The sequence below is a fragment of the Opisthocomus hoazin genome, chromosome 3 (genome assembly GCF_030867145.1).
Source record: "Opisthocomus hoazin isolate bOpiHoa1 chromosome 3, bOpiHoa1.hap1, whole genome shotgun sequence".
In the NCBI taxonomy this organism is placed as follows: Eukaryota; Metazoa; Chordata; class Aves; order Opisthocomiformes; family Opisthocomidae; genus Opisthocomus; species Opisthocomus hoazin.
The window spans coordinates 64,952,487-64,974,843 of NC_134416.1; the positions used below are offsets into that span (position 1 = coordinate 64,952,487).

Genomic DNA, 22,357 nt, shown 5'->3' on the forward strand with positions numbered 1-22,357 from the left:
GTATGTATTCAATGCCGTGCTGTTCATCATCGCTGGGAAAAATATCAGGATGATAATTTTGCTCTACCTTACGATATCGACTTATGATATGATAACATCACTGTGCATGAAATTAGGCTTGTATTTGCATGCGGCTCTGCGGTCATTTCCGTACCTCGGATCCTATGTCTTAGAATTTGTGAATAATCAAACCCAGTCTGTGGGGAAAACCGAAGGGGATACCTTCCCCCACTCTTTCGCTCCCCCTCTCTCCTTCAGGCCAGTTCTAACCGCTTTTGATAATTTCGAGTACCCGTGGGATGCTCAGGGCAGCACTCTCCTTTTATTCTGCCTCCTGAATGGGTTGCAGGTTTTGTTTAGGGTTAAGCAAGTCGTTAAGAACATCATGCAGAGACCTGCCCCGGGGCTGGATAGCTGTGAGTGGCTGGGTGTGTGGGACAGCATGGGCAAGTACCTAGGGCAGTGGGCACCTCCGGTGCTTTTTAAACTCACCCCTGAGGAAGTACAGGATCCGGACAAAGTAGTAAAGTATCTGAAAAAAGTGTGCTGCCACCCTGGGAACTCCAGAGAGACACAGATCACCGCAAAGTGCTGGGGTCTGGCCCACGCCTACCGAGCCCTGTTCAACACTGTTCAGTGACTTAAGGAGGAAAGGGGGGGAAACGAAGCTGCAGGCACTGCAGCTGGCGCTGCCCCCCCAGCCGGCCCTGCAGCCCCTCCAGCCCAGCAGGCAGTCCCAGCCCCCCCGACCGGCACCACGGCTGCTGCAGCCACAGCTGCAGGGTCTGCCTCGGTTTCCCCAGCGGGCACAGCAGCTGCTCCAGCCCCAGCTCCAGCCACAGGCACAGTGACTGAGCCCAATGACCAACCTGTGCAGGTAGCAGTCGCCCCCGTAAAACTAAAGAAAGATGCAAAGAGAGCAGATCGCTCCGGGAGGGATGATGATGAGCCAGGGTCATCACGGGAGATAGAGACAGAGATCATCACCCGGTCCCTGTCCCTGGGCGAGCTGCGGGACATGCGGAAAGATTTCAGCCGCCACCCAGGCGAGCACATTGCCACCTGGCTGCTGCGGTGCTGGGATAACGGGGCCAGCAGCTTGGAGTTAGAGGGCAAGGAAGCCAAGCAGCTGGGATCCCTGGCCAGGGATGGGGGCATTGACAAGGCCATTGGGAAAAAGGAACAAATCCTCAGCCTCTGGAGGAGACTTCTGTCAGGCGTGAGGGAGAGGTACCCCTTCAGTGACGATTTTGTATGCTATCCTGGCAAGTGGACCAATATGGAAAGGGGTATTCAGTACTTGAGGGAATTAGCTGTGCGGGAGCTGGTTTACTGTGACACAGACGATGAGCAGGTACCCACAGACCCAGATGAACTCCAGTGCTCACAATCCATGTGGAGGAAGTTTGTGCGGAGTGCACCCTCCTCGCATGCCAACTCACTGGCAGTTGTAAACTGGAAAGGTAAAGAGGCACCAACAGTGGACGAGGTGGCTGTCAGACTCCGGCAATATGAAGAAAGTCTCTCTTCCTCCCTTGTCTCGGCCGTGGAGAAACTGGTCAAGCGACTAGACAGCAATATGTCCTACTCCCCACCTGTACGGGCCAGTGTCTCAGCTATTAGGGGCAGGCGTTTCTCTGCTCAGGAGAGGGAATACAGAGGCTATACACCCCGGGGCACCCTGTGGTTCTACCTGCGTGACCACGGAGAGGACATGAGGAAGTGGGATGGAAAACCCACCTCAAGTCTAGAGGCACGAGTGCGTGAGTTGCGAGGTAAAACAATCACAAAAGGGGACTCTGTTAGGAAAACTGCCGCTCCAGTTTCCAGAAGCCACCTCTCCAGACCAGGTAGACAGTTTGACCTTGATTCCGATCCTCTGGAGGGGACCTCCAAGTCATTTTTACAGCAGGTGAGCAGCAAATTCTCTGACGAGGATTAGAGGGGCCCTGCCTCCAGCCAGGTGGAGGAAAGGGACAACCGTGTTTATTGGACGGTGTGGATTCGGTGGCCTGGCACGTCAGATCCACAAGAGTATAAAGCTCTAGTGGACACTGGTACAAAGTGTACTTTAATGCCATCAGAGTTCAAAGGGTCAGAGTCCATTTGCATTTCTGGAGTGACAAGGGGGTCCCAAGAGCTGAGTGTACTGGAGGCTGAAGTGAGCCTCACTGGGCAGGAGTGGCAGAAGCACCCCATTGTAACTGGCCCCAAGGCTCCGTGCATCCTTGGGATAGACTATCTTAGGAGAGGGTATTTCAAGGACCCAAGGGGGTATCGGTGGGCTTTTGGCATAGCTGCTGTGGAGACGGAAGAAATTAAACAGCTGTCCATTTTGCCTGGTCTCTCGGAGGATCCTTCCATTGTGGGGTTGCTGAGGGTTGAAGAACAACAGGTGCCAATCAAGACCACAACGGTACACCGGCGACAGTATCGTACCAACCAAGACTCCCTTCTCCCCATTCATCAGCTGATCCGTCAGCTGGAGAGTCAAGGAGTGACCAGCAAAACTCGCTCACCCTTTAATAGTCCCATATGGCCAGTGAGAAAATCTAGTGGAGAGTGGCGACTGACAATAGACTACCGTGGCCTGAATGAAGTCACACCACCGCTGAGTGCTGCCGTGCCAGACATGCTAGAACTTCAATATCAGCTGGAGTCAAAGGCAGCCAAGTGGTACGCTACAATTGACATCGCTAATGCATTCTTCTCCATCCCTTTGGCAGCAGAGTGCAGGCCACAGTTTGCTTTCACCTGGAGGGGCACCCAGTACACCTGGAATTGACTGCCCCAGGGGTGGAAACACAGTCCCACCATTTGCCATGGACTAATCCAGACTGCACTGGAAAAAGGTGAAGCTCCAGAACATCTGCAGTACATCAACGACATCATTATATGGGGCGACACAGTGGAGGAGGTTTTTGAAAAAGGGGAGAAAATAGTTCAGATCCTTCTGAAAGCCGGTTTCGCCATTAAGCGAAGTCAAGTCAAGGGACCTGCTCAAGAGATCCAGTTTTTGGGAATAAAATGGCAGGATGGGCGCCGTCAAATCCCAATGGATGTCATCAACAAAATAGCAGCTATGTCTCCGCCAACCAGCAAAAAGGAAGCACAGGCCTTCCTGGGTGTTGTGGGATTTTGGAGGATGCACATCCCAAATTACAGCCAGATTGTGAGTCCTCTGTACCACGTGACCCGGAAGAAGAATGATTTTGAATGGGGCCCTGAGCAACGACAGGCATTTGAACAGATTAAACAGGAGACAGTTCATGCCGTAGCCCTTGGTCCAATCTGGTCAGGGCAAGATGTTAAAAACGTGCTCTACACCGCAGCCCGGGAGAATGGCCCAACCTGGAGTCTCTGGCAGAAAGCACCAGGGGAGACTCGAGGTCGACCCCTGGGGTTCTGGAGCCGGGGATACAAAGGATCCGAGGCCCGCTATACTCCCACTGAAGAAGAGATTCTGGCAGCATATGAAGGCGTTCGAGCTGCTTCAGAAGTGCTCGGCACTGAAGCACAGCTCCTCCTAGCTCCACGATTGCCGGTCCTGGGCTGGATGTTCAAAGAGAGGGTCCCCTCCACGCATCATGCCACCGATGCTACGTGGAGTAAGTGGATCGCACTGATCACCCAGCGCGCCCGAATGGGAAACCCCAGTCGCCCAGGAATTCTGGAGGTAATCATGGACTGGCCAGAAGGCAAAGATTTTGGAGCATCGCCGGAGGAGGAGGTGACACATGCTGAAGAGGCCCCACTGTATAACCAGCTGCCAGAAGGTGAGAAACAGTATGCCCTGTTCACAGATGGGTCCTTTCGCGTTGTGGGGAAGCAGCGGAGGTGGAAGGCTGCTGTATGGAGCCCTACACGACAAGTCACGGAAACAGCCGAGGGAGAAGCTGAGTCCATCCAGTCTGCAGAGGTGAAAGCCATCCGGCTGGCTTTAGACATTGCCAGTCGAGAGAAGTGGCCAGTGCTCTATCTTTACACCGACTCTTGGATGGTGGCCAATGCCTTGTGGGGGTGGCTGCAGCAATGGAAGAAGAACAACTGGCAGCGCAGAGGCAAACTTATCTGGGCCACCCCATTGTGGCAAGATATTGCTGCCCGGCTGGAGCAGTTGGTTGTAAAAGTCCATCACGTGGACACCCACGTCCCTAAGAGTCGGGCCACTGAAGAACATCAAAACAACCACCAGGTAGATCAGGCTGCTAAGATTGAAGTGGCTCAGGTGGATCTGGACTGGCAACATAAGGGTGAACTCTTTATAGCTCGGTGGGCCCATGACACCTCGGGCCACCAAGGAAGAGACGCGACATACAGATGGGCTCGTGACCGAGGAGTGGACTTGACCATGGACACTATTGCACAGGTTATCCATGAATGTGAAACATGCACTGCAATCAAGCAAGCCAAGCGGGTAAAGCCTCAGTGGTCTGGAGGATGATGGCTAAAATATAAATATGCGGAGGCTTGGCAGATTGACTACATCACACTGCCACAAACCCGCCAAGGCAAGTACTATGTACTCACAATGGTGGAGGCCACCACCGGATGGCCGGAAACCTACCTTCTGCCCCATGCCACTGCCCGGAATACCATCCTGGGCCTGGAAAAACAAGTCCTGTGGCGACATGGCACTCCCGAAAGAATCGAGTCGGACAACGGGACTCACTTTCGCAACAGCCTCATAGACACCTGGGCCAAAGAACATGGTACTGAGTGGGTGTATCACATCCCCTACCATGCACCAGCCTCTGGAAAGATCGAACGTTACAATGGGCTGCTAAAAACCACTTTGAGCGCAATGGGGGGTGGGACTTTCAAAAACTGGGATACCCATTTAGCAAAGGCCACCTGGTTGGTTAACACCAGGGGATTCACCAACCGGGCTGGTCCTGCCCAGTCAAAACGTCAGCACCCCGTAGAAGGGGATAAAGTTCCTGTAGTGCACATGCAGAACATGTTAGGGAAGACAGTTTGGGTTAGTCCTGCCTCGGGCAAAGGCAAGCCCATCCGCGGGATTCCTTTTGCTCAAGGACCTGGGTGTACCTGGTGGGTAATGCGGAAGGATGGGGAAGTCCGATGTGTACCTCATGGGGATTTAATTTTGCGTGGACTTTTCGATGAAAACCTAGCAGAGCACAGTGATGATGGAACTGGACCTGGTTTTCAACAACTGGAACTCAGCAACTTCATCAAGATCAACATCTCCTGCAGACTGTGGGCACGGGCCGCACCAGATACATCAGCAGTGAGCTCCGGATGCAGCAAGTGACCGCCCATCACCACACATCACCTCTCCTGCCACGGAAGACCATTACGACAGATGGAGCCTGAAGTCATGGATTAAATTAACTCAATGGACACTTTAGAGTGATGATCCATAGACTAAGGGAATGATATCTGGAGACAGGAGAAGTGGTGGTGATCAACTGGACAATGGGGGACCTGGGCATGACGTAGATGGTATGGAATAAGGGGTGGATAATGTCCTGGGTTTGGCCAGGACAGGGTTAATTTTCACCAGACTCCAGGAAGGGGCACAGCTGGGGGGTGGGGGCTGACCCCACCTGGCCAAACAGAGCCCGGTATTCCATACCATGTGACGTCACGCTGGGTTCCGGTGAGGGGGGCGGCACGGCAGGAACTCACTCGCGGCTTGGGGGGCGCGGCGCTGGTCCTGTTTCGGGAGAGCGGCTCTCTGGGTCGTGCGGTTCATTGTTGTGTTTTCTCCTTATTTGTACCGTTGTTGTTCCTGTTTCCCTCTGTTTACTGTTCTGTTAAACTGCCCTTATCCCCACCCACCACTTTCTGCCTGTTTCTTTTCATTCTCCTCCGCACGCTGGCGGGGGGAGGGGGGGCCGCGTGGTGCTTTTGTTGCCGGCGGCAGCCGAAACCAAAACAGTGACTCAGCCACCTCCCTGGCCAACCTATTCCAACACCTAACCACTCTTTCAGTAAAGAATTTTTTCCCAATATCTAATCTAAACCTCCCCCGACACAACTTGAGGCCATTGCCTCTCATCCTATCACTAGTTACCTGGGAGAAGAGACCAACACCTGCCTCACTACAACCTCCTTTCAAATAGTTGCGGAGAGCAATAACGTCTCCCCTCAGCCTCCTCTTCTCCAGACTAAATAACCCCAGCTCCCTCAGCCGCTCCTCAGAAGGCTTGTTCTCTAGACCCCTCACCAGCCTCATTGCCCTTCTCTGGACACACTCCGGCACCTGAATGTCCTTCTTGTAGGGAGGGACCCAAAACTGAACACAGTACTCGAGGTGTGGCCTCACAAGTGCCGAGTACAGGGGCACGATCACTTTCCTTCTCCTGCTGGCCACACTATTCCTGATACAAGCCAGGATGCCATTGACCTTCTTGACTACCTGGACACACTGCTGGCCCACGTTCATAGGTCCTTCACAGAGCAGCTCTAGTTGTACAGTTATGAAGCAGTCTATAGAGCTTATCAGCATGTGTAACTATGCTTTTCTTTTTTTTCTTTTTTTTTTTTAAGTGAAAAATTTTCTTTCTCTAAAGGCAGGGAGCTTGTAATTCGTACATAAGTTTGGTGAGTATTTTTGACTGAAAAACAAACAATATTCCAAATCTTGTTTATAGAGGGAAACAGATCCCTGAAGCTTTTTTTGTTTTCTTTTGATTTGCTTTGTTGTAATGAGAGGAACGCATTCTCAAAAATCTGAATTAATCCGTAGCATTGCCTTTAGTCATTCCATTTAATCTTTTGCAGAAGCTAAAGTACCGAGTTAGAAAAAGAGAGGTGCTGAGCAGACTTGGCTGTGTTCTGAAACACCATAACCCTGCAAGATTTTTTCCACAAAATACATTAAAGACATCATGAAATACTTAATTTTGCTTGTTCTTCCTAACTTAATTCCAGACCTGATATTTTGCTTTGCTTTAATCTCCCTACTCATTTTGGATGTGACACGAATAATAGAGAAGCAACTTTCCATAGTGTGTAAGTTTACATGTTTTATCTGAGTGTACATTCATCTCTTACATAAAAACCAACTCTTAGAAGTTAGAAATATTTCTATTAGAAAAACAGTACTGCAATTCTTGAATGGGACTTTACTGATGTGAATATCTGCATTACATCTTTGAAGCAAGGCAAACAGCAAGAGACATAACATTGTATTTCTAATTCACTTTAAAAAAAAAGTATGATTAACACAACTGTCATTTTTTAAAAATTCAAATGCACACTAAATTTGTAATAACACTGAACATTCACAGGTTTTCTGAGGCCTTTGTAGTGAACATACTGTTTTTTCTATTGTGAGCAATCACTAGGCCATTAAGCTGTTTTAGTTCCTAATTAAATTGAGTGAATCTCGCGCATGGAACAAGCAGCTGAAGTTGCAGAAGAAGTGTTTCTCACACCTGATACATGCAGTACCCATACTGCTTAAAGAGTTAAGAGTTGCTTAAATTGTTTTGAAAATATGACTGAGTAACAATTGATAACTAAAATTGTTTTCATGTATGTCATTTGTTCTGCAAATCAACATGTATCTTTATACATGCTCATTATTCTGCATGCCAGAAGTATCCTGCTTAAAGATTATGACTTGATTAGATTATCTATTAATATAGAATATTGATATTCAGAAAAAGTATTGTGAAATAATATTATTTAAGTCCCAATTAAAATAAATGTGTTCTTCCTTCTTTACTTTAGGAAGATTAATTAGCAAAGATGTTACCAGCAAATACTTGGTCAGTAATTTTAGGTTGTTTTCATACTTGAAAAAATTAATAAATTATCCTTCATGGTGGTTTTTGATAGCAGTATTTCAGTTTGCCACTAAATGACTTAAAATATATAATTTCAGACATTAATTGTATTTGATTCAAGATAAAATATGTTGAAAAGTTCATAAAGAGAGATGAGACTAGTCAGTTCAGGAACACCTGTGTTCCTCACAAAACCACAGGGCTATCAAAGTTGTTTTCTGCAATCTATATTACATTCATATAAACCTCTCCTGTATGTTTAAACTGCAAATATGAAAACATTTTCAACATAGCTCCATCAAGGTTGGGGTCTGGAATATTCAGATTAAAAGCAGCCCTGAGGCAAAGATAGACTTCCCTTTGCTGAGATTTCTTCCAGCTCTTCACAACAGATCATATCAGCTAGCTGGACTTGAGTGATGCCAGCTGAACTCCTGGGGCTCTGACAGGGGGCTTGGGGTGTGAGTGGGATTGGGAATGCATTCCATAGGTGTGGGAGACAAGTTCTGCCTACTCAAGAGAAGGATGATCTTTTTATCTGGGAGTGACAAAATTGTGCATGATGACTTTGTGAAGCTGGTGTTCTGACCTGAAATCTGAAGTTGGGATCTGGCACCTCACTTTTTTTGCACATTGTTTATCGAAGAGGAAAAAGAGGGCAAATACTTCCTATGAGAGCATTACAAGAAAAGTGTTATTTGGAATAAGCATAAGGTATAGTCTGGCAGAACTCTAATGAACAATAAACCAACCCTGCTTACTAACACTCTGAAAATTAGTATTTCAGAAAATATGAGTTCTAGTACTTTGCTGGACAGTGATTTATAATTCAATCAATGATACCAAAATTGTCTATTCATGATTTTGTACAAGTTAGTATTTTTGCTGACTTTATTATGGAGTTCTTTATGTAAATGGTATTTTGAATATTTAAATTTATCATTATTGGAGCTTGAAGACATCTTGGGTGCAATTAATTGAAATTTTAGAGACACGGAGATCAGTAAATTTATCTTTGACATGAGATCTTAGTTTGGTAGTCATCTTGTACTTAATTGCCTGACTGAAATTCAACCTTGGATGGCTTTGTGATTTCTCTCTACTTGAAGTCTGCGAAAAATGAATTCTTATTGATTCGTGTCATCACTGGGAAAAGAACTTTCAGGCATGGCATTTGAGTTGTATCTTTTGGCAGATGCTTTGCAAGAACATACAGCTTTCTCATGTTCGAGATCTTTTATGGGTAAGACATTATGCCTGCTTATTTACTTAGAAAAAATATGGGGTTTATGATTGTAGTCCAGTAAATGGTATTTGAACAACTATAAAACTGCACAATTTGAAGGAGGGAAAAAAAAGAAAAACTATTTGGTGCTAAATAGAGATACATGATCCCTTCATTTCCAGATCTTGTACAGAAATTCAGTGGATAGAGTTTAAAGACCACATTAGGAACATGTGAGCATCTGACAATGTCTTGTTCACTGAGGTTAACATCTTGTACTCTATCACCAGTGGGTAGACCAAGCCAAAAAAAACCAAACCCAAAAAAAAGGGTACCAAATTATCCTTCCCAAATTCCCTGTTTAATCTCAGTACAGATGTTTATCACATTCTAAGGATTTCAGCTTGGTAAATAACCTCTGAAGACTGTGAGGTAGCATGAATATGAAATACATAGGCCTTTCACTCTGTTGTATTTGACCCAGATGGACCACCCCCCAAAACTAGTAGTTCTGTGGCTGTGTAAAGTCTTTTCACACAAGAACAAGTCCATAATGGAAAGACAACTACTGAATAAAGTAACTGTTTAAAAAGTCGAAATTAGTTCCCAGTTAGTCTGCCAATATGATACAGACTATGAAAGGAATATATTCCTTCCTTTTTTGCTGGCTAGTTTGCCTAGTCTTAGATCAAAGGCCTATTTTAATTTTAAGAACCGTTTTAGAGTTCTTGTCAAACAGTACCTTCCAACAGTATATCATGATGTTAAGACTGGTCAAAGTTTTAGGAATTCTGTTGTGTGGGGAGGGTTGTTCATTTGTTGTTCTTGTTGTTTTCTTTGTGAAGGGGAGCAAATAATCCATGATGAGAAGGAACAGCCTGAGGAAATGTCTTCTGTTGGTAGAAAAAAATGCCTTTAAACACAATCCATTAAGTTTTTAACTCTTTGACAATGGACTTTTCTAAGTGAAGCAGTTGGTACTCATTCTCTGTAGAGTCATAGAATCATAAAATATCTCAAGTTGGAAGGCACCCATAAGGATCATTGAGTCCAACTCCGTGCTCCTCACAAGACTACTTAAAACTAAACCATGCGACTAAGAGTATAGTCCAGATGCTCCTTGAGCTCTGACAGACTTGACACCATGATCACTTCCCTGGGCAGCCTGTTCCAGTGACTGATCAGCACCTTCCCCTTGAGGAAGTTGTAGACTGTGATGACGTCACTCCTCCGCCTTCTTTTGTCCAAGCTGAGCAAATCAAACAACCAAAGCCGCTCCTCTTAATTCATGCCTCTGGACACACTCTAACAGTCTGATGTCCTTGATGTCCTTGTTATATTGAGGGAACTAAAACTTCACACAGTACTTGAGGTGGGGCTGCACCAGTGCCATGTAGAGCTGGACAACCACCTCCCTCAACCAGCCAGCTATGCTGTGCTCAATGCACCCCAGGACATGGTTAAGCCTTTTGGCTGCCAGGGCACACTGTTGACTCATATTAAACTTGGCATCAACTGAAACCCCCAGATCTGTTTCTGTGGGGCTGCCCTCCAGCCTCTTGTCCCCCTGTTTATACACATAACCAGGGTCACCCTCTCCCAGGTGGAGAATTCAACACTTGCTCCTGTTAATTTTCATACTGTTGGTGATTCCCATGTCATGTGTGAATTTGCTTAGAAATTGAATTTGGAGGTGGCTCTAATTAATTCGCTAATGAAGTATTTACTTGAAATGACATAGTTCTTTTGTCTTTGATTTCCTATTTATTCCAAGGATTATACATTAGTATTTAGATGCAACTTTAGTTCATAATGTGACCATACCTAAATAATGGAAGCCTTTGGATACTATGGACCTCATATTCAAATGGATAAGCTTATGGTTGGGGTCTGAATACTAGCGAGAGAAATATCTGGAAAAATATTATCATTATTTGTAATCAATCACCTGTTATTTTCCATCAAATATGATGTTTATCCTTACTGAAAAGCACTTCTACTTTCCTCTGAAAATCTGAATGAGCCACTTCAACTTTACAGAGTTTCTAATTGTTTTTATTTGCTCAGAAATTAGATGGAATACTACTTGATTTAGCTAGATAATCACATTGTTACAATTCGCAGGGTCTGAATTATGTTTCTGTGATACTGCAACACCTCATTCTCTTTGCTTCATGTTTAGTAGCTTTTAATTATTTGCCAGGAATTGAATTTAAAATATAATAACCAATATCTGAAAAAATACACTTCTCTGGACCTTTCTAAATCCTTGTTGGCACAGATATCCTGTTTCTTCAATGATGAAGTGCCTAGCACTGTTGCCAGTCTCCACTTCTATTAAATACTCGATTTTAGTTCTCACAGAAATGAAAATTGTGAAGTTCTTAAAATTTTGATTTTATGTCTTAGCATTTCTCTTCTTTTTTCATCTCAGTTGAAAGAAGTGGAACCTTTAGTTGCCACATTTTAAAATCTATTTTAATCTCTTTTAATCTTCTCATAAGTACTAGTTAATAGTAACTTCTTAATAGTAAGTTATTGTCCATAATAATTTGATAAATATCAGTTAGTACCTGAAAAGAACCTGTTTTGTGCTATAAAAATCAATCCATTTTACCAATTTTTCTTTTGAAATCTGAGGAACATTTCATACATTCTTGACAAAACTTCTGTCTAGGTGTCTCCAAATAGTAAAAAAACCCCAGTTGTTAGATAATTACTTTATTTGACTTAGGAACGTGATTTTTTGTTGATGGACTATTGATTGTGACGTCAAGAAACAGACTGGTGTGAAAACTTAGAAATCCTTCCTCTGGTTATTAAGGTAGTGGTTTCCCAGAAAGAAGGCGTTAAAAGGGATTTTAGTAGAAGTAGCATTATCTAATAGTTGCGGTGCATTTAAAGAGAACTGGTAGTGCCTATCTAGTGTCTAAATTAATTGAAGCAGAGAGTCTTGCATCTCCATACAGAGGGGTTAGTTCCTGATAGGAGCTGGGAGTCACCTAGAACCAGTCAAGATCGACCCTGCTGTACGGATGGGAGCCAGGAAAGAACTGAGTTTGTGCAGAAACAAAGGTCAATCAGCGAATACCGTGATGAAGAGGATGGGTCTTCATCTTGGGACCCCCAACGACCATCACCAGGAGGCACTGTGCAAGTGCAGCTGGGATGAGTCTATGGAAATTACTTCTTGGAACTGATTTTAGTATGGAAATTACTTCTTGGAACTGATTTTGATATGAAACAGGGATAGGTTATGCATATGTATAGGCGTATTGGGAAATCTAATGTATATGTAATATTTGATTGTGTAAGTTAAAGAGACATGTTGCTGCTCGGCACGCACGACTTTGGTGGGACTGCCCCCCGTGCTGCCCGGTGCCGAATAAACATACCTACTTTGCAATCTTACAGATTGCGGAGTCTGCTTTCCGCACGTCACTAGTGCTGTAGACATACTTCAGAACTTCTTCAGTTTAATGAATATTTGTTATAATCCTTCTAAAGTGTAAACAGACTACAACTAAAAACGTGCTGATTTTTCATCTTTTGGGGAATAAAAAGTGAACTGAAGCAAGTTCTTTTATTTTTTTCTTTAATAATGTTATTCCATAAAATGTCAGGGAAAGAAAGAAGACTTGGTTACCTGTTACTATACTAAAACATTACCTATGCTTTACTTTCGTAAAGGTACAATTAATGAAAAACTGAGTCACTTTTTTTTTCTTTTCAAGTTCAAGAGTTCAAGTAATTAACTTCAGAAAACATGGAAAACTTGTATCTTGGACTGATTACTAAGATGCCCACCTTACCGTGAAGTGAGGCCATTAGATCTACCCAGTAAGAACGGGGATTTTTAGTCATATTATCCCTCTTTCTTTTTCTCTCTTTTTGTCATTCTTCCATCAACCCCAACACTTCTCAGCTGGAAAGACTGCAGTCTGAGAATACCTCTGAATGGGGAAAGAGAGAGAGACTTGAAGCAGAAAAGCAATGTTTGGAAGAAGAGAACAGAAGACTGAAGTTGCAGGTAAAAGAAATTCGGGGACTTCTGGAGATGAAAAATAAAGCCACACTAACTAAATGGAGTTGTGATCATCAAAATGCACAAAGTAAGCTGCCGGTTAAAAATAAGGTATGTGCATTGCTTAGTTTGATTACTTGGAGAGCATTCACAAAAAGAATTACTATTTCATAATGTCGAAATCTGTCCCTAAAACAAGGTTTGTGCAAGGGAACAGGCTTGTCTGCATCTCAGACCTGGACAATCAGAACTCAGTGACTTTGAATTTCTGTAGGGTACAGAAAAAGAAGGAAATATCTTTCCATTTTTAAAAGAAACAGGGGGAAATGACAAGTCTGACAAGACTAGGGAGCAAAAGCAAAGACTGGGAGGAACAGAAGAGATTAAGTAAGCTTTGGTAACTACAGAGTCCTGATGAAGGTCAAAGCAAAAAAAGCTGTGAGACAAATAATTTCTCTGCCTTGCTGAATATTGAATCTCTTCTTAGGGAACACAGAACTGAAGGAAGAACCTTATTTCTTATTTTTTATTCCTCTAAAGTTATGTGCACTTTTAAACCTTATTGTACTGTTAAAAATGATGTGATAAATTATTCAGGGACTCTTAGCTGTGGGTATTTCCTTTATTTTATGGTTTTCTATACCAACAATTAAGCAGTAATCCAGAAGGCTCCCACTTTCATTGAGACTTTGAAAGCTGTGTAAAAGAAAGGAAAAAAAAACACCCAAATGATCAGTAAATGTACATACTTGATGTTGCAAGTTGGACAGTGAGAAACAGTAACATTCTTATTTACATAAATAAGAAATAATTTAATGTCATTTGTGTACATTTAGTGTTGAATAATGGCAGTCTAAGTCACTAGGACCAGATCTGGGATATAGTTACAATAGATAATTTCTCTTGTGAAAGATTGAGAGAGAAAAGTTGTGTAGTTGAAGTCTGCTTTTAAATGTAATGAAATGATTTCTCTATAGTTCTGTGATGGCCCAGGAACAGCAAATTGCATTTCATGCATATGGCTTACATTCATAAAATGTCTTACATAACAAACACCTTTTTTTGGGTTCGTCTTCACTAGTGTTTATTTTATAGAATCATGTATAACATCATTTCTTACCGTATTGTAGCAGCATTTTCATGATTTCTTTGTAATGTGAGTAATTTGAGGTTGGAGGTGGGGCCAGAAAGATGCTCATCTGCTGAGGCATGTTACTTTATTTAAAATATCTTTTAGTTTTATGGCTGTGCTGGGTTTTTTGTTTATTTCTTTTTTAAAATGTTACTTGCATAGAATATTAGACATCTGTGATCAACTCTGTCTGCTAGCATCTGCTCTGTCTGTTAGTATCACACCTCTAACTGACACAACTTCACAACTTTTTATCAAAGTCAAAAGGTGGACACCAAGCTCAGTCATCTGTTCCGTTATCATAAAAATGAATGTCCCTGCAGTGTTTGCCTTTTCTTAGCTGATGGTTTTAGGATAAGATTGTCTTCTAAACTATTGGTTATCAGTTTAAGGGAGAAAATTAAAAGTTGCATTTTAGTATCAGGTGAAACTATGCAATCCATCATCTGGTTGATTGGTAACAGTCATCATTCAAAGACTAGGGTGGGAACCGATTTGTTTGCAACTGTTTCCCTCTGATTCACAAGAGCTGCAAATTACGGAATCACAGAACCAGTCAGGCTGGAATGGAACTCAGGAGATCTTCATTCCAACCTCCTGCTCAAAGCAAGGTCAGCTCTGAGGTCAGACCAGGTTGCTCAAGGCTTTGTCCAGTGGGGTCTCAAAAACCTGCAGGACACCATAGCCTCTCTGGGCAGCAAGTCTGTGATGGGTTGACCCCAGCTGGAAGGTAAGCTCCCACCAAGTCCTCGTTCACTCCCCAGCAGCAGGATGGGGGGAGAAATGGAAGGCCAAAACTGAAAAAAACCTCCTTGGTTGAGATAAAGATGGTTTAATAAGTGAAGAAAAAAAAAAAAAAGAAAAAGAAATAGAAGTGATGCCAAAGCAATCACACACCACCAGCAGACTGACGCCCAGCTACTCTCCAAGCAACAGCTACTTCGAAAAAACCACCACCCCTCTGTTGTTGCAAGGGACTCTTCCTCAATACGTGCAGGACTTTGTCACTGTTGAATTTCGTGAGGTTACTGTTTGCCCCTTCCTTAATTAAGCCTGGTGACAGAGCTTCTTGAATGGAGCATGCCATCTACAGGCAAGCATATTGCCTCTGCCTGCCCCAGCCTTAGGGGGAGACAGCATGATCTTGATGGGAGAGTTTTCCCTCCAGAGCTGTGAATTGAGGTATCTGCTATGCCAGGAGTACTTTCTCCATTTTAGGCTGGGAACTATGCCCCGTGGTGCATCACCACCAAGGCTGAGCCGTCTTGTAGTCTTCAGCAGTGTTTCCAGCCCGGACTCCTTGCCAGGGCCTGCCATAGTATACCCTAAGTGTACTTGCTCACCGTGCACAGGGCTCCCGGCCTCTGGCTGCAAGCAGAACGAATGGTACCAGCATAAACAGTCTTCTGTGACACCAAACACCCATTGATAATATGAGTAGAATAAAAGGTCAGCAGTATTAGAGGAAAGAAAGACTCTGGTGAACCTTAGTGCCACAATTAACTCTATTCACAGCAGCAAAAACTAGTAAAATAGAAACAGCCTAATGAAAAATTCCTCTAGCAAATGAGTTCCTCTCCAAGTCAGTCATGGCATTGGAGACCTGGCCAGCTGTATGTGGAGAAGACAATGATTTGCAGAGTTAGTTAGTGTAATTTTTAACCTTGCTGCTGCCATTAAAAGAAAAACAAGGAGTTAAGGAAGGAGAGTGGCTTTTTCAAGGATTGCAGCCTAACTCAATTTACATCTTCGCTGAAACCTGTCTGCTCCTATGCAGAGACATTCTAATGTCACTGTTTAACCTTTCTAATTTCTGTCACTCTCTATCTAATTTGCTGTAATACTGTCAATAACCTGAAAAGAATGGCTTTGATTTCTGATTCAGGAAGTTTTTTTTCCTGGGATGGTATCTTCAGTTCAAATAAAATAACATGTTATATGCAGGGTTAGAAGAATACAGAAGGGTGATTTCTGTAAAATATGGGTGATGGTTAGATGTTTAGGGTAGCAAAAGGGATCATATGGCAAGATCGAAACCTCAGCTGTCTAAAGATCTTTGTGCATCTCAGTCTGAATGATTAGGGCTTTATTTAGCAAGTGGAAATAAGGGATATGGGTAAAGTGTTATGAAATGAATTCTAGAGCGAAACACAGTTGGTTAACAACTTAGCTTCTCCAAAACCTGTATTTGTAAGATGATTTGGGAGATCCATTGTAGTTGTTTAGAACAATATACAGTGTCATGGTTTAACCCAGCAGCTGGCAACTAGGATCACGTAGCCACTCACTCACTCCTCCCCCCACAGTGGGATGCAGAGGAGAATGCGAAAAAGTAAAACTTGTGGGTTGAGATAAACAGTTTAATAAGACAACAAAGGAAATAATAATAGTAATAATAAAGAATATGCAAAACAAGAGATACACAGTACAATTTTTCCACCGCTCAATGACCGATTGCGCAGCAAGTCCTCAAGCAGCAATCATTTTCCTGGATTTCCTGGAGCTCACAGACTTTGTCAATTTAGCAGAACTCACGAATTTTGAGAACTTGCTGAACTCACAAAGACTGAACTCCCAGAGAAGTTTGAACTCACAGAAAAGAGAGTTCCTGCCCCCTGGACAACCCCCATTCATAAACTGAGCATGAGGTCTATGGTATGGAATATTTCCATTGGCCAGCTTGGGTTAGCTGCCTAGCTATGGTCCCTCCCAGCTCTTGTAAACCCACTCATTAGCTGAATATGGGAAACTGAAAAAAGTCCTTGATTTCTTAGCAACGACTAAAAACGTCAGTGTGTTATCAACGTTCTTCTCATACTAAATTCAAAACACAGCAGCTACTGGGAGGAAAATTAACTTTATCTCATCTGAAACCAGGACAGGCTGATTCATACTTTTAAAGGCTATAAACAAACAATGGCAACATTTTTTCTTTAATAACAGTTTTTGTAAGATTACGCATGGTATAAAAATACAGAAGTGAAGTCCTTACATCCTTGTCTAAATGATTTCATGTTAATACTTAATTATCTTGCTCTTTAATATGTATAACTCCACAGAATATAGAATTTATGCAATCTCTCCCCACTTGTGGTAGTAAATCATGCAGATTGAAGTTTTAAACACAAAAGTTAATATTAATTATGTTTTGCACAAAATACAGGTGCTTAATATTATTCTTAGCTGGCAGTATGTTGGTTTAAAATGTTTCCAGTTTTTGAAAGGTTAACTTCTGTTGTACAAAATTAGCAGAATGAAAAGAATCCAAAGTGACTGAAGTATTTGGTGTATTAACTGAAGGGAAAAAAACACTGTAAATTCATGGAAATAATGGCTATGTCATTGATTCCCAAGAAAGAGAACTGCAAATACCACAGTTTTTAAACATGCAGCATCATAAGGTTCAGTTTCTTCATGATTCAGGGTAAAATATTACCAGCAATTTTTCGTCTTTACTTAGGAAAAGACTTTTTTTTAAAGATTGCTGTATGTATCAGACCTCTTAGTTTCCAGTGTCTGCTGTGTTTTATTCAATCACCGCTACCTACAGGTAAACCCTTTGGATGGGAAGCTGTTGGATCAGATCACATCTTAGTAACACACATTTTATATAGCATATGAAACACATATATTACATTTTTTGATGAAAGCAATAGCTTAGCTACAGTTTTGGCAACAGAAGTATTAAATGGTTTTCTCTTTTGCTAAGACAAATAATATAAAATAAATACATGCAGCTAAAAATACTGTTCATACTGTATTTTATTCTTAGAAATATCTGGATCATTTTAAAGTTTATTTGTTTTTTGTTGTTCCAACTGTTTGCTGTTTACTTGAATGTAGATATACTGAGTCTGTCCAGAATGGAGTTAATGATCCTCATAGCAGCCCATGGAGCGCTGTGCTTTGCACTCGTGGCTAGAATGGGGTTGATGATAACGCACCGGTGTTTTGACTGTTGCTGAGCAGTGCTTGCACAGCATCAAGGCTTTCCCTCCAACCTCTCACGCAAAGCCCAGTAGGCTGGATGTGGGCAAAAGGTTCCAATGGGAAACAACTAGGATAATTGACCTGAACTTATCAAAGGGTTATTCTGTACCACATGAAGTTGTGTTCAGCAATAAAAGCTAAGAGAATTGGGGGGGTGGGTATTTGTTGTTAAGGTGTTTGTCTTCCAAAACGTCTTCTACGTGTACTGAGGTCCTGCTTCCCAGGAAGTGGTTGGACATCGCCTGCTGGTGGGAAGTAGAGAATGCATCTCTGTTTACAGGTTGGGGTTTTTTTGCTCTGTTTCCACATGCAGCCTTTGTTGTTTTCATTCAACTGCTTTTATCTTGACCCATGAGGTTTCTCATCTTATTTTCTCCCCCTGTCCTTCTGAGGTGGGTGAATGAGAGTGGCTTGGTGGGCACCTGGCAGCCAACCAAGGTTAACCCACCACAGTAGAATACTTTTAACAAATGACATGCTTATTACTCTAAGCTCCACAGAAACTTATCACGAGTTACTAACGAGAACAGTATTTACAAGTACAGTTGTGAAATAGAATTTAAGAAGTGGTTGAGAAAAATAAATGGAATAAGATAAGGTGACAAGTGCTGCAGCTGCATTAACATACCTTAACATTTTGGTTCAGAGAAGTAATGTAGCTTTAAGGCAGATCCCCTCATCATCCCTCCTTGAATTGGTTATTGTTTTAGTTCGCAGTGCTTTTATACATGCTTAATTCCTTCTGAAGGAAACTATGTGGGACGTTCTGCTTCAGATAGTCATGGTCCTTGCTCCAAGCCCTAAGGGAGTGGACAGGGCTGGACCAATGACAGTTTTTGGGATGACCTTATACCACACGTGGATTAAGGGCCACAGGAGCAGGCAAAACCTAGGCTCTTGTGTTTTTGCCTGGGCCTCAGCACCTGCTACTGTAGTCTACTTGCTGACTTCTGCTGTGCTGACTTACTGGTGTAAATATAGCCAAATACAAATAGAGATGCAAATTGCTTCCTTGTCAAAAGTGATCACAGTAGACAGTAATCTGTCTGCCTTCTGTCTGAATGTGTATGATCTGTCAGAGGTGTTTTGAGGAGGCACCACAGTACAGAGGAGGAATTTAATAGTTTGCCTGGATGATGTGAGAGATATTTGAATAGTAAGGGCTTATACTAGTTGCCGTGTGTTTCATTCCTGGTTTTGTGTCACAGATCTCTTGGGCTGAGTTTTTAATACATTTTTTATTCTTCATCAGAACAAAACTCAAGAGAAGACATAAATATACTATTATTGTTAAAGGCTTTGATGCTTCACCTATCACTGTTCATCCAGTGGAGAATTATCTTTGTTTCAATGCAAACCTTGGGGCTGCTTATTGTGATGGCAAAGCAGTACTGGCTGCACAATTTGCTCCCTTAGCAGATTTTTAAAATTCTATATGTTTTGTCAGAATTACCATTTGAGATACAGCTGAGTTTGTAAGATTTCTTTTCTAATTATTTTTCTGGTGAAATGTTCATTTCAATTCCTTAGAAAACCCACTAAAGCGTGGAGCCAAAAACAAATAAAAAGAGAGTTTTAGAGATGTGTTCATTTCCTCTGGCAAATTATGATGATATTTAATAATAGCAAGGTAAAAAACTGCTGGATTTCAAACTGTCATGGAACAACAGTGAGCACTCTGTACTTTCCTCACCAAATTGTTTCTGGTTTTGAAAATATTTAATTCAGAATTCTTGATAAGAAGAAGCTGAAGTTAAAAGATCAGATTTAAAAATGTATCTGTCATGTGCATGTGACTATTGGCATAACTTTAAGAGTATTAATATGCTTCCAATTTTTCATTTAATTTCAATATTTTATCTCCTATTTTGTGACTTCTTGAATGGACTTGTAAATTATAGTGATAACATTTTACCAAGATTGTAAAAAAATTTTGAATTACACATTTTATTGCAAGGACAAGATTTTGGTTTCACTGAAGGGTACATATTTGGTATTGTCTTGTAACTTTCATAAAATATCTTTAACTCTATGAATATCTTAATATTTACTAAGGGATATATTCTAGTCATAAAATAATCGGTCTCATTAGAGGAGATCTCTTCAGTCATTCAACCTCTATGTCAGTAAGACCAAGTGATGAAACCTGTAATTTTTCATGGAAAACGTATAAAGTATTACCTACACTAGTTAGAATATTTCATTCTTTTTACACTGACTGTCTCAGTGTTTTCTTCTATTCAAAAGACACTGGAGGCTATTCATATCTTAAGTGCATATGGCTATTTGACTATTAATTACAGATGTTTACAAAATGCAATGTCTCCACTCAAGCTTTTCATTAAGCAGTAAATTACATATTTATAACAAGAAATTTTTTAAGGTTCAGAAAAAATATTTTGTCTTTTCTTTCTTATGAAATACATGAAGCCATTATTGTTTTCTTTTTTCACGTCTTCATTTTTCTATACATGGCTTTTCAGAGATAAGAATGCTTAAATGAAAAATTAAGGGAAAAAAGAAGATAATTTTAACTTCTGAACTTTGTTGCATGACCTCTCTCCCTTCTTTCCCAGCCGGCTGGGAAAGCTTGCTTATAAATGCCAGTTACCTTTCTTATTTTGGCAAAGTAGCATGAGAGTACTTGCAGGCCATCCGTTCATCTAGCCCTGTATCCAATTTCTGACATATATGTGGAAGACTTGCTGAGAGCAGCTCAAGAATACTTTCCCAGAACACTGTCATGGCTTCTTAGAAATTTATGGCTTAGAAAGCTCCAGAATGAGAATGGTGGTTTTCAACTCTTAATACTTCTTACTGAATATTTCTTCTATGAATTTTTTTAATTATTTTTTGAACACATGTAAATATTTACATTCACTGTGGCCTGCCATGAAAAATTATAAATTAAGCTGTACATTGGGTTAAGTATTTATGTTCTTTGCTTTAAATCTACATCTGCAATTTTATGACATTGAAATAGAAAATTAATTCAGTTTCCTCTCCCTTCACTCCATCCACCCCAGTATCCTACTGGCCAATTCAGATGTTTTTTTTCCCCTCTGATTCAAGTGTCATAGCATCATAGAACCATGGAATCATAGAATGGTTTGGGTTGGAAGGGAACTTTAAAGATCGTCTAGCACAACCCACCTTCCATGAGCGGGGACACCTTCCACCAGATCAGGTTGCTCAGAGCTCCATCCAACCTGGCTTTCAACAATTCCAGGGAGAGGGCATCCACAACTTCTCTGGGCAACCTGTTCCAGCGCCTCACAACCCTCATATACCAGCAATTCCTTACCTTCAATTGCTTATTCCTGTTTTTTTGACTTTTAGTTCCAAACTTACATAATCAGGATGTGGAGCAGGGTGGACACAATAGTAAACAGAAATATAATATTGAAGATGACTGGAATAATTATATTTTTTGTTATGTTTAATATGATTTTTCTTATAATTCTTATTCTTCCGTTTAATTTTTTTACTGATATTGCACAATATTTTAAAAAAATAAAAAGCTGGTATTTTAAAATAAGGGTACATTTAGAATTGTAAGATCTCATTTTAAGTGATAATAGTAAACTCAGAGCTGCTCCTCTATCAGTGGAATCAGAACTCAGTTTTGATTTTCATTACTTTATATTTTTTCTCTTTTCATCACAAAGTATTGAAGGCATTTACTACTTTTAATCTCCTAGCAACTTTGTTTCTGTTTGTATTTACCTAGCTTCCTAAATAATTTTGACTTTTTTTCTGTGTCAAAAGCCAAGCATGGTTCCCTTTGGGTGTCTAGAGATACAGCCTTCCTACAGCTTGGAAACTGATCATTTATTCCTCTCTCCTTGTCCCTTAATAATTAGGTATTCCAGCATGTAAGGCCCTTTTCTTTTTCCAAGTCAGATAAGTTTCCATAACAATCATTGTGGAAAGCCTTTGTTAAATGCCTTTTGAAGGCCTGCCTAGACCTCTAACACAGCAGAGTCAATTTATTGACTCATTCAAAAAACTGAAATAGATTTGTAAGATCTAAGTTCTCTTGAAGAAAAATTGTTTTGATTCTTCTCCAATATGTCATATTTGTCCACGTGTCATCTTATTTGTAATTAAGAATGTCAGTTTTCCTGTTACAGTTATTAGGTCTATTTTTTATCCCCTCTTGAAGCATTTTAAAAATTTTTATCATGCTAGTTGTTTTCTAAGCCTACTGAATTCTTTAATGACTG

General features: G+C 41.6%; 1 protein-coding gene across 2 annotated transcripts in view; it reads left to right on the plus strand.

The window, feature by feature from the left end:
* CCDC102B (coiled-coil domain containing 102B) overlaps window positions 1-22,357 on the plus strand; it is a 150,454-nt gene that overhangs the window by 40,070 nt on the left and 88,027 nt on the right. For both annotated transcript variants that reach the window (XM_075415284.1, XM_075415283.1), the window contains exon 5: window positions 12,911-13,120. In XM_075415284.1, the coding sequence (XP_075271399.1) occupies window positions 12,911-13,120 (210 nt within the window). The remainder of the gene's footprint in view (window positions 1-12,910; window positions 13,121-22,357) is intronic.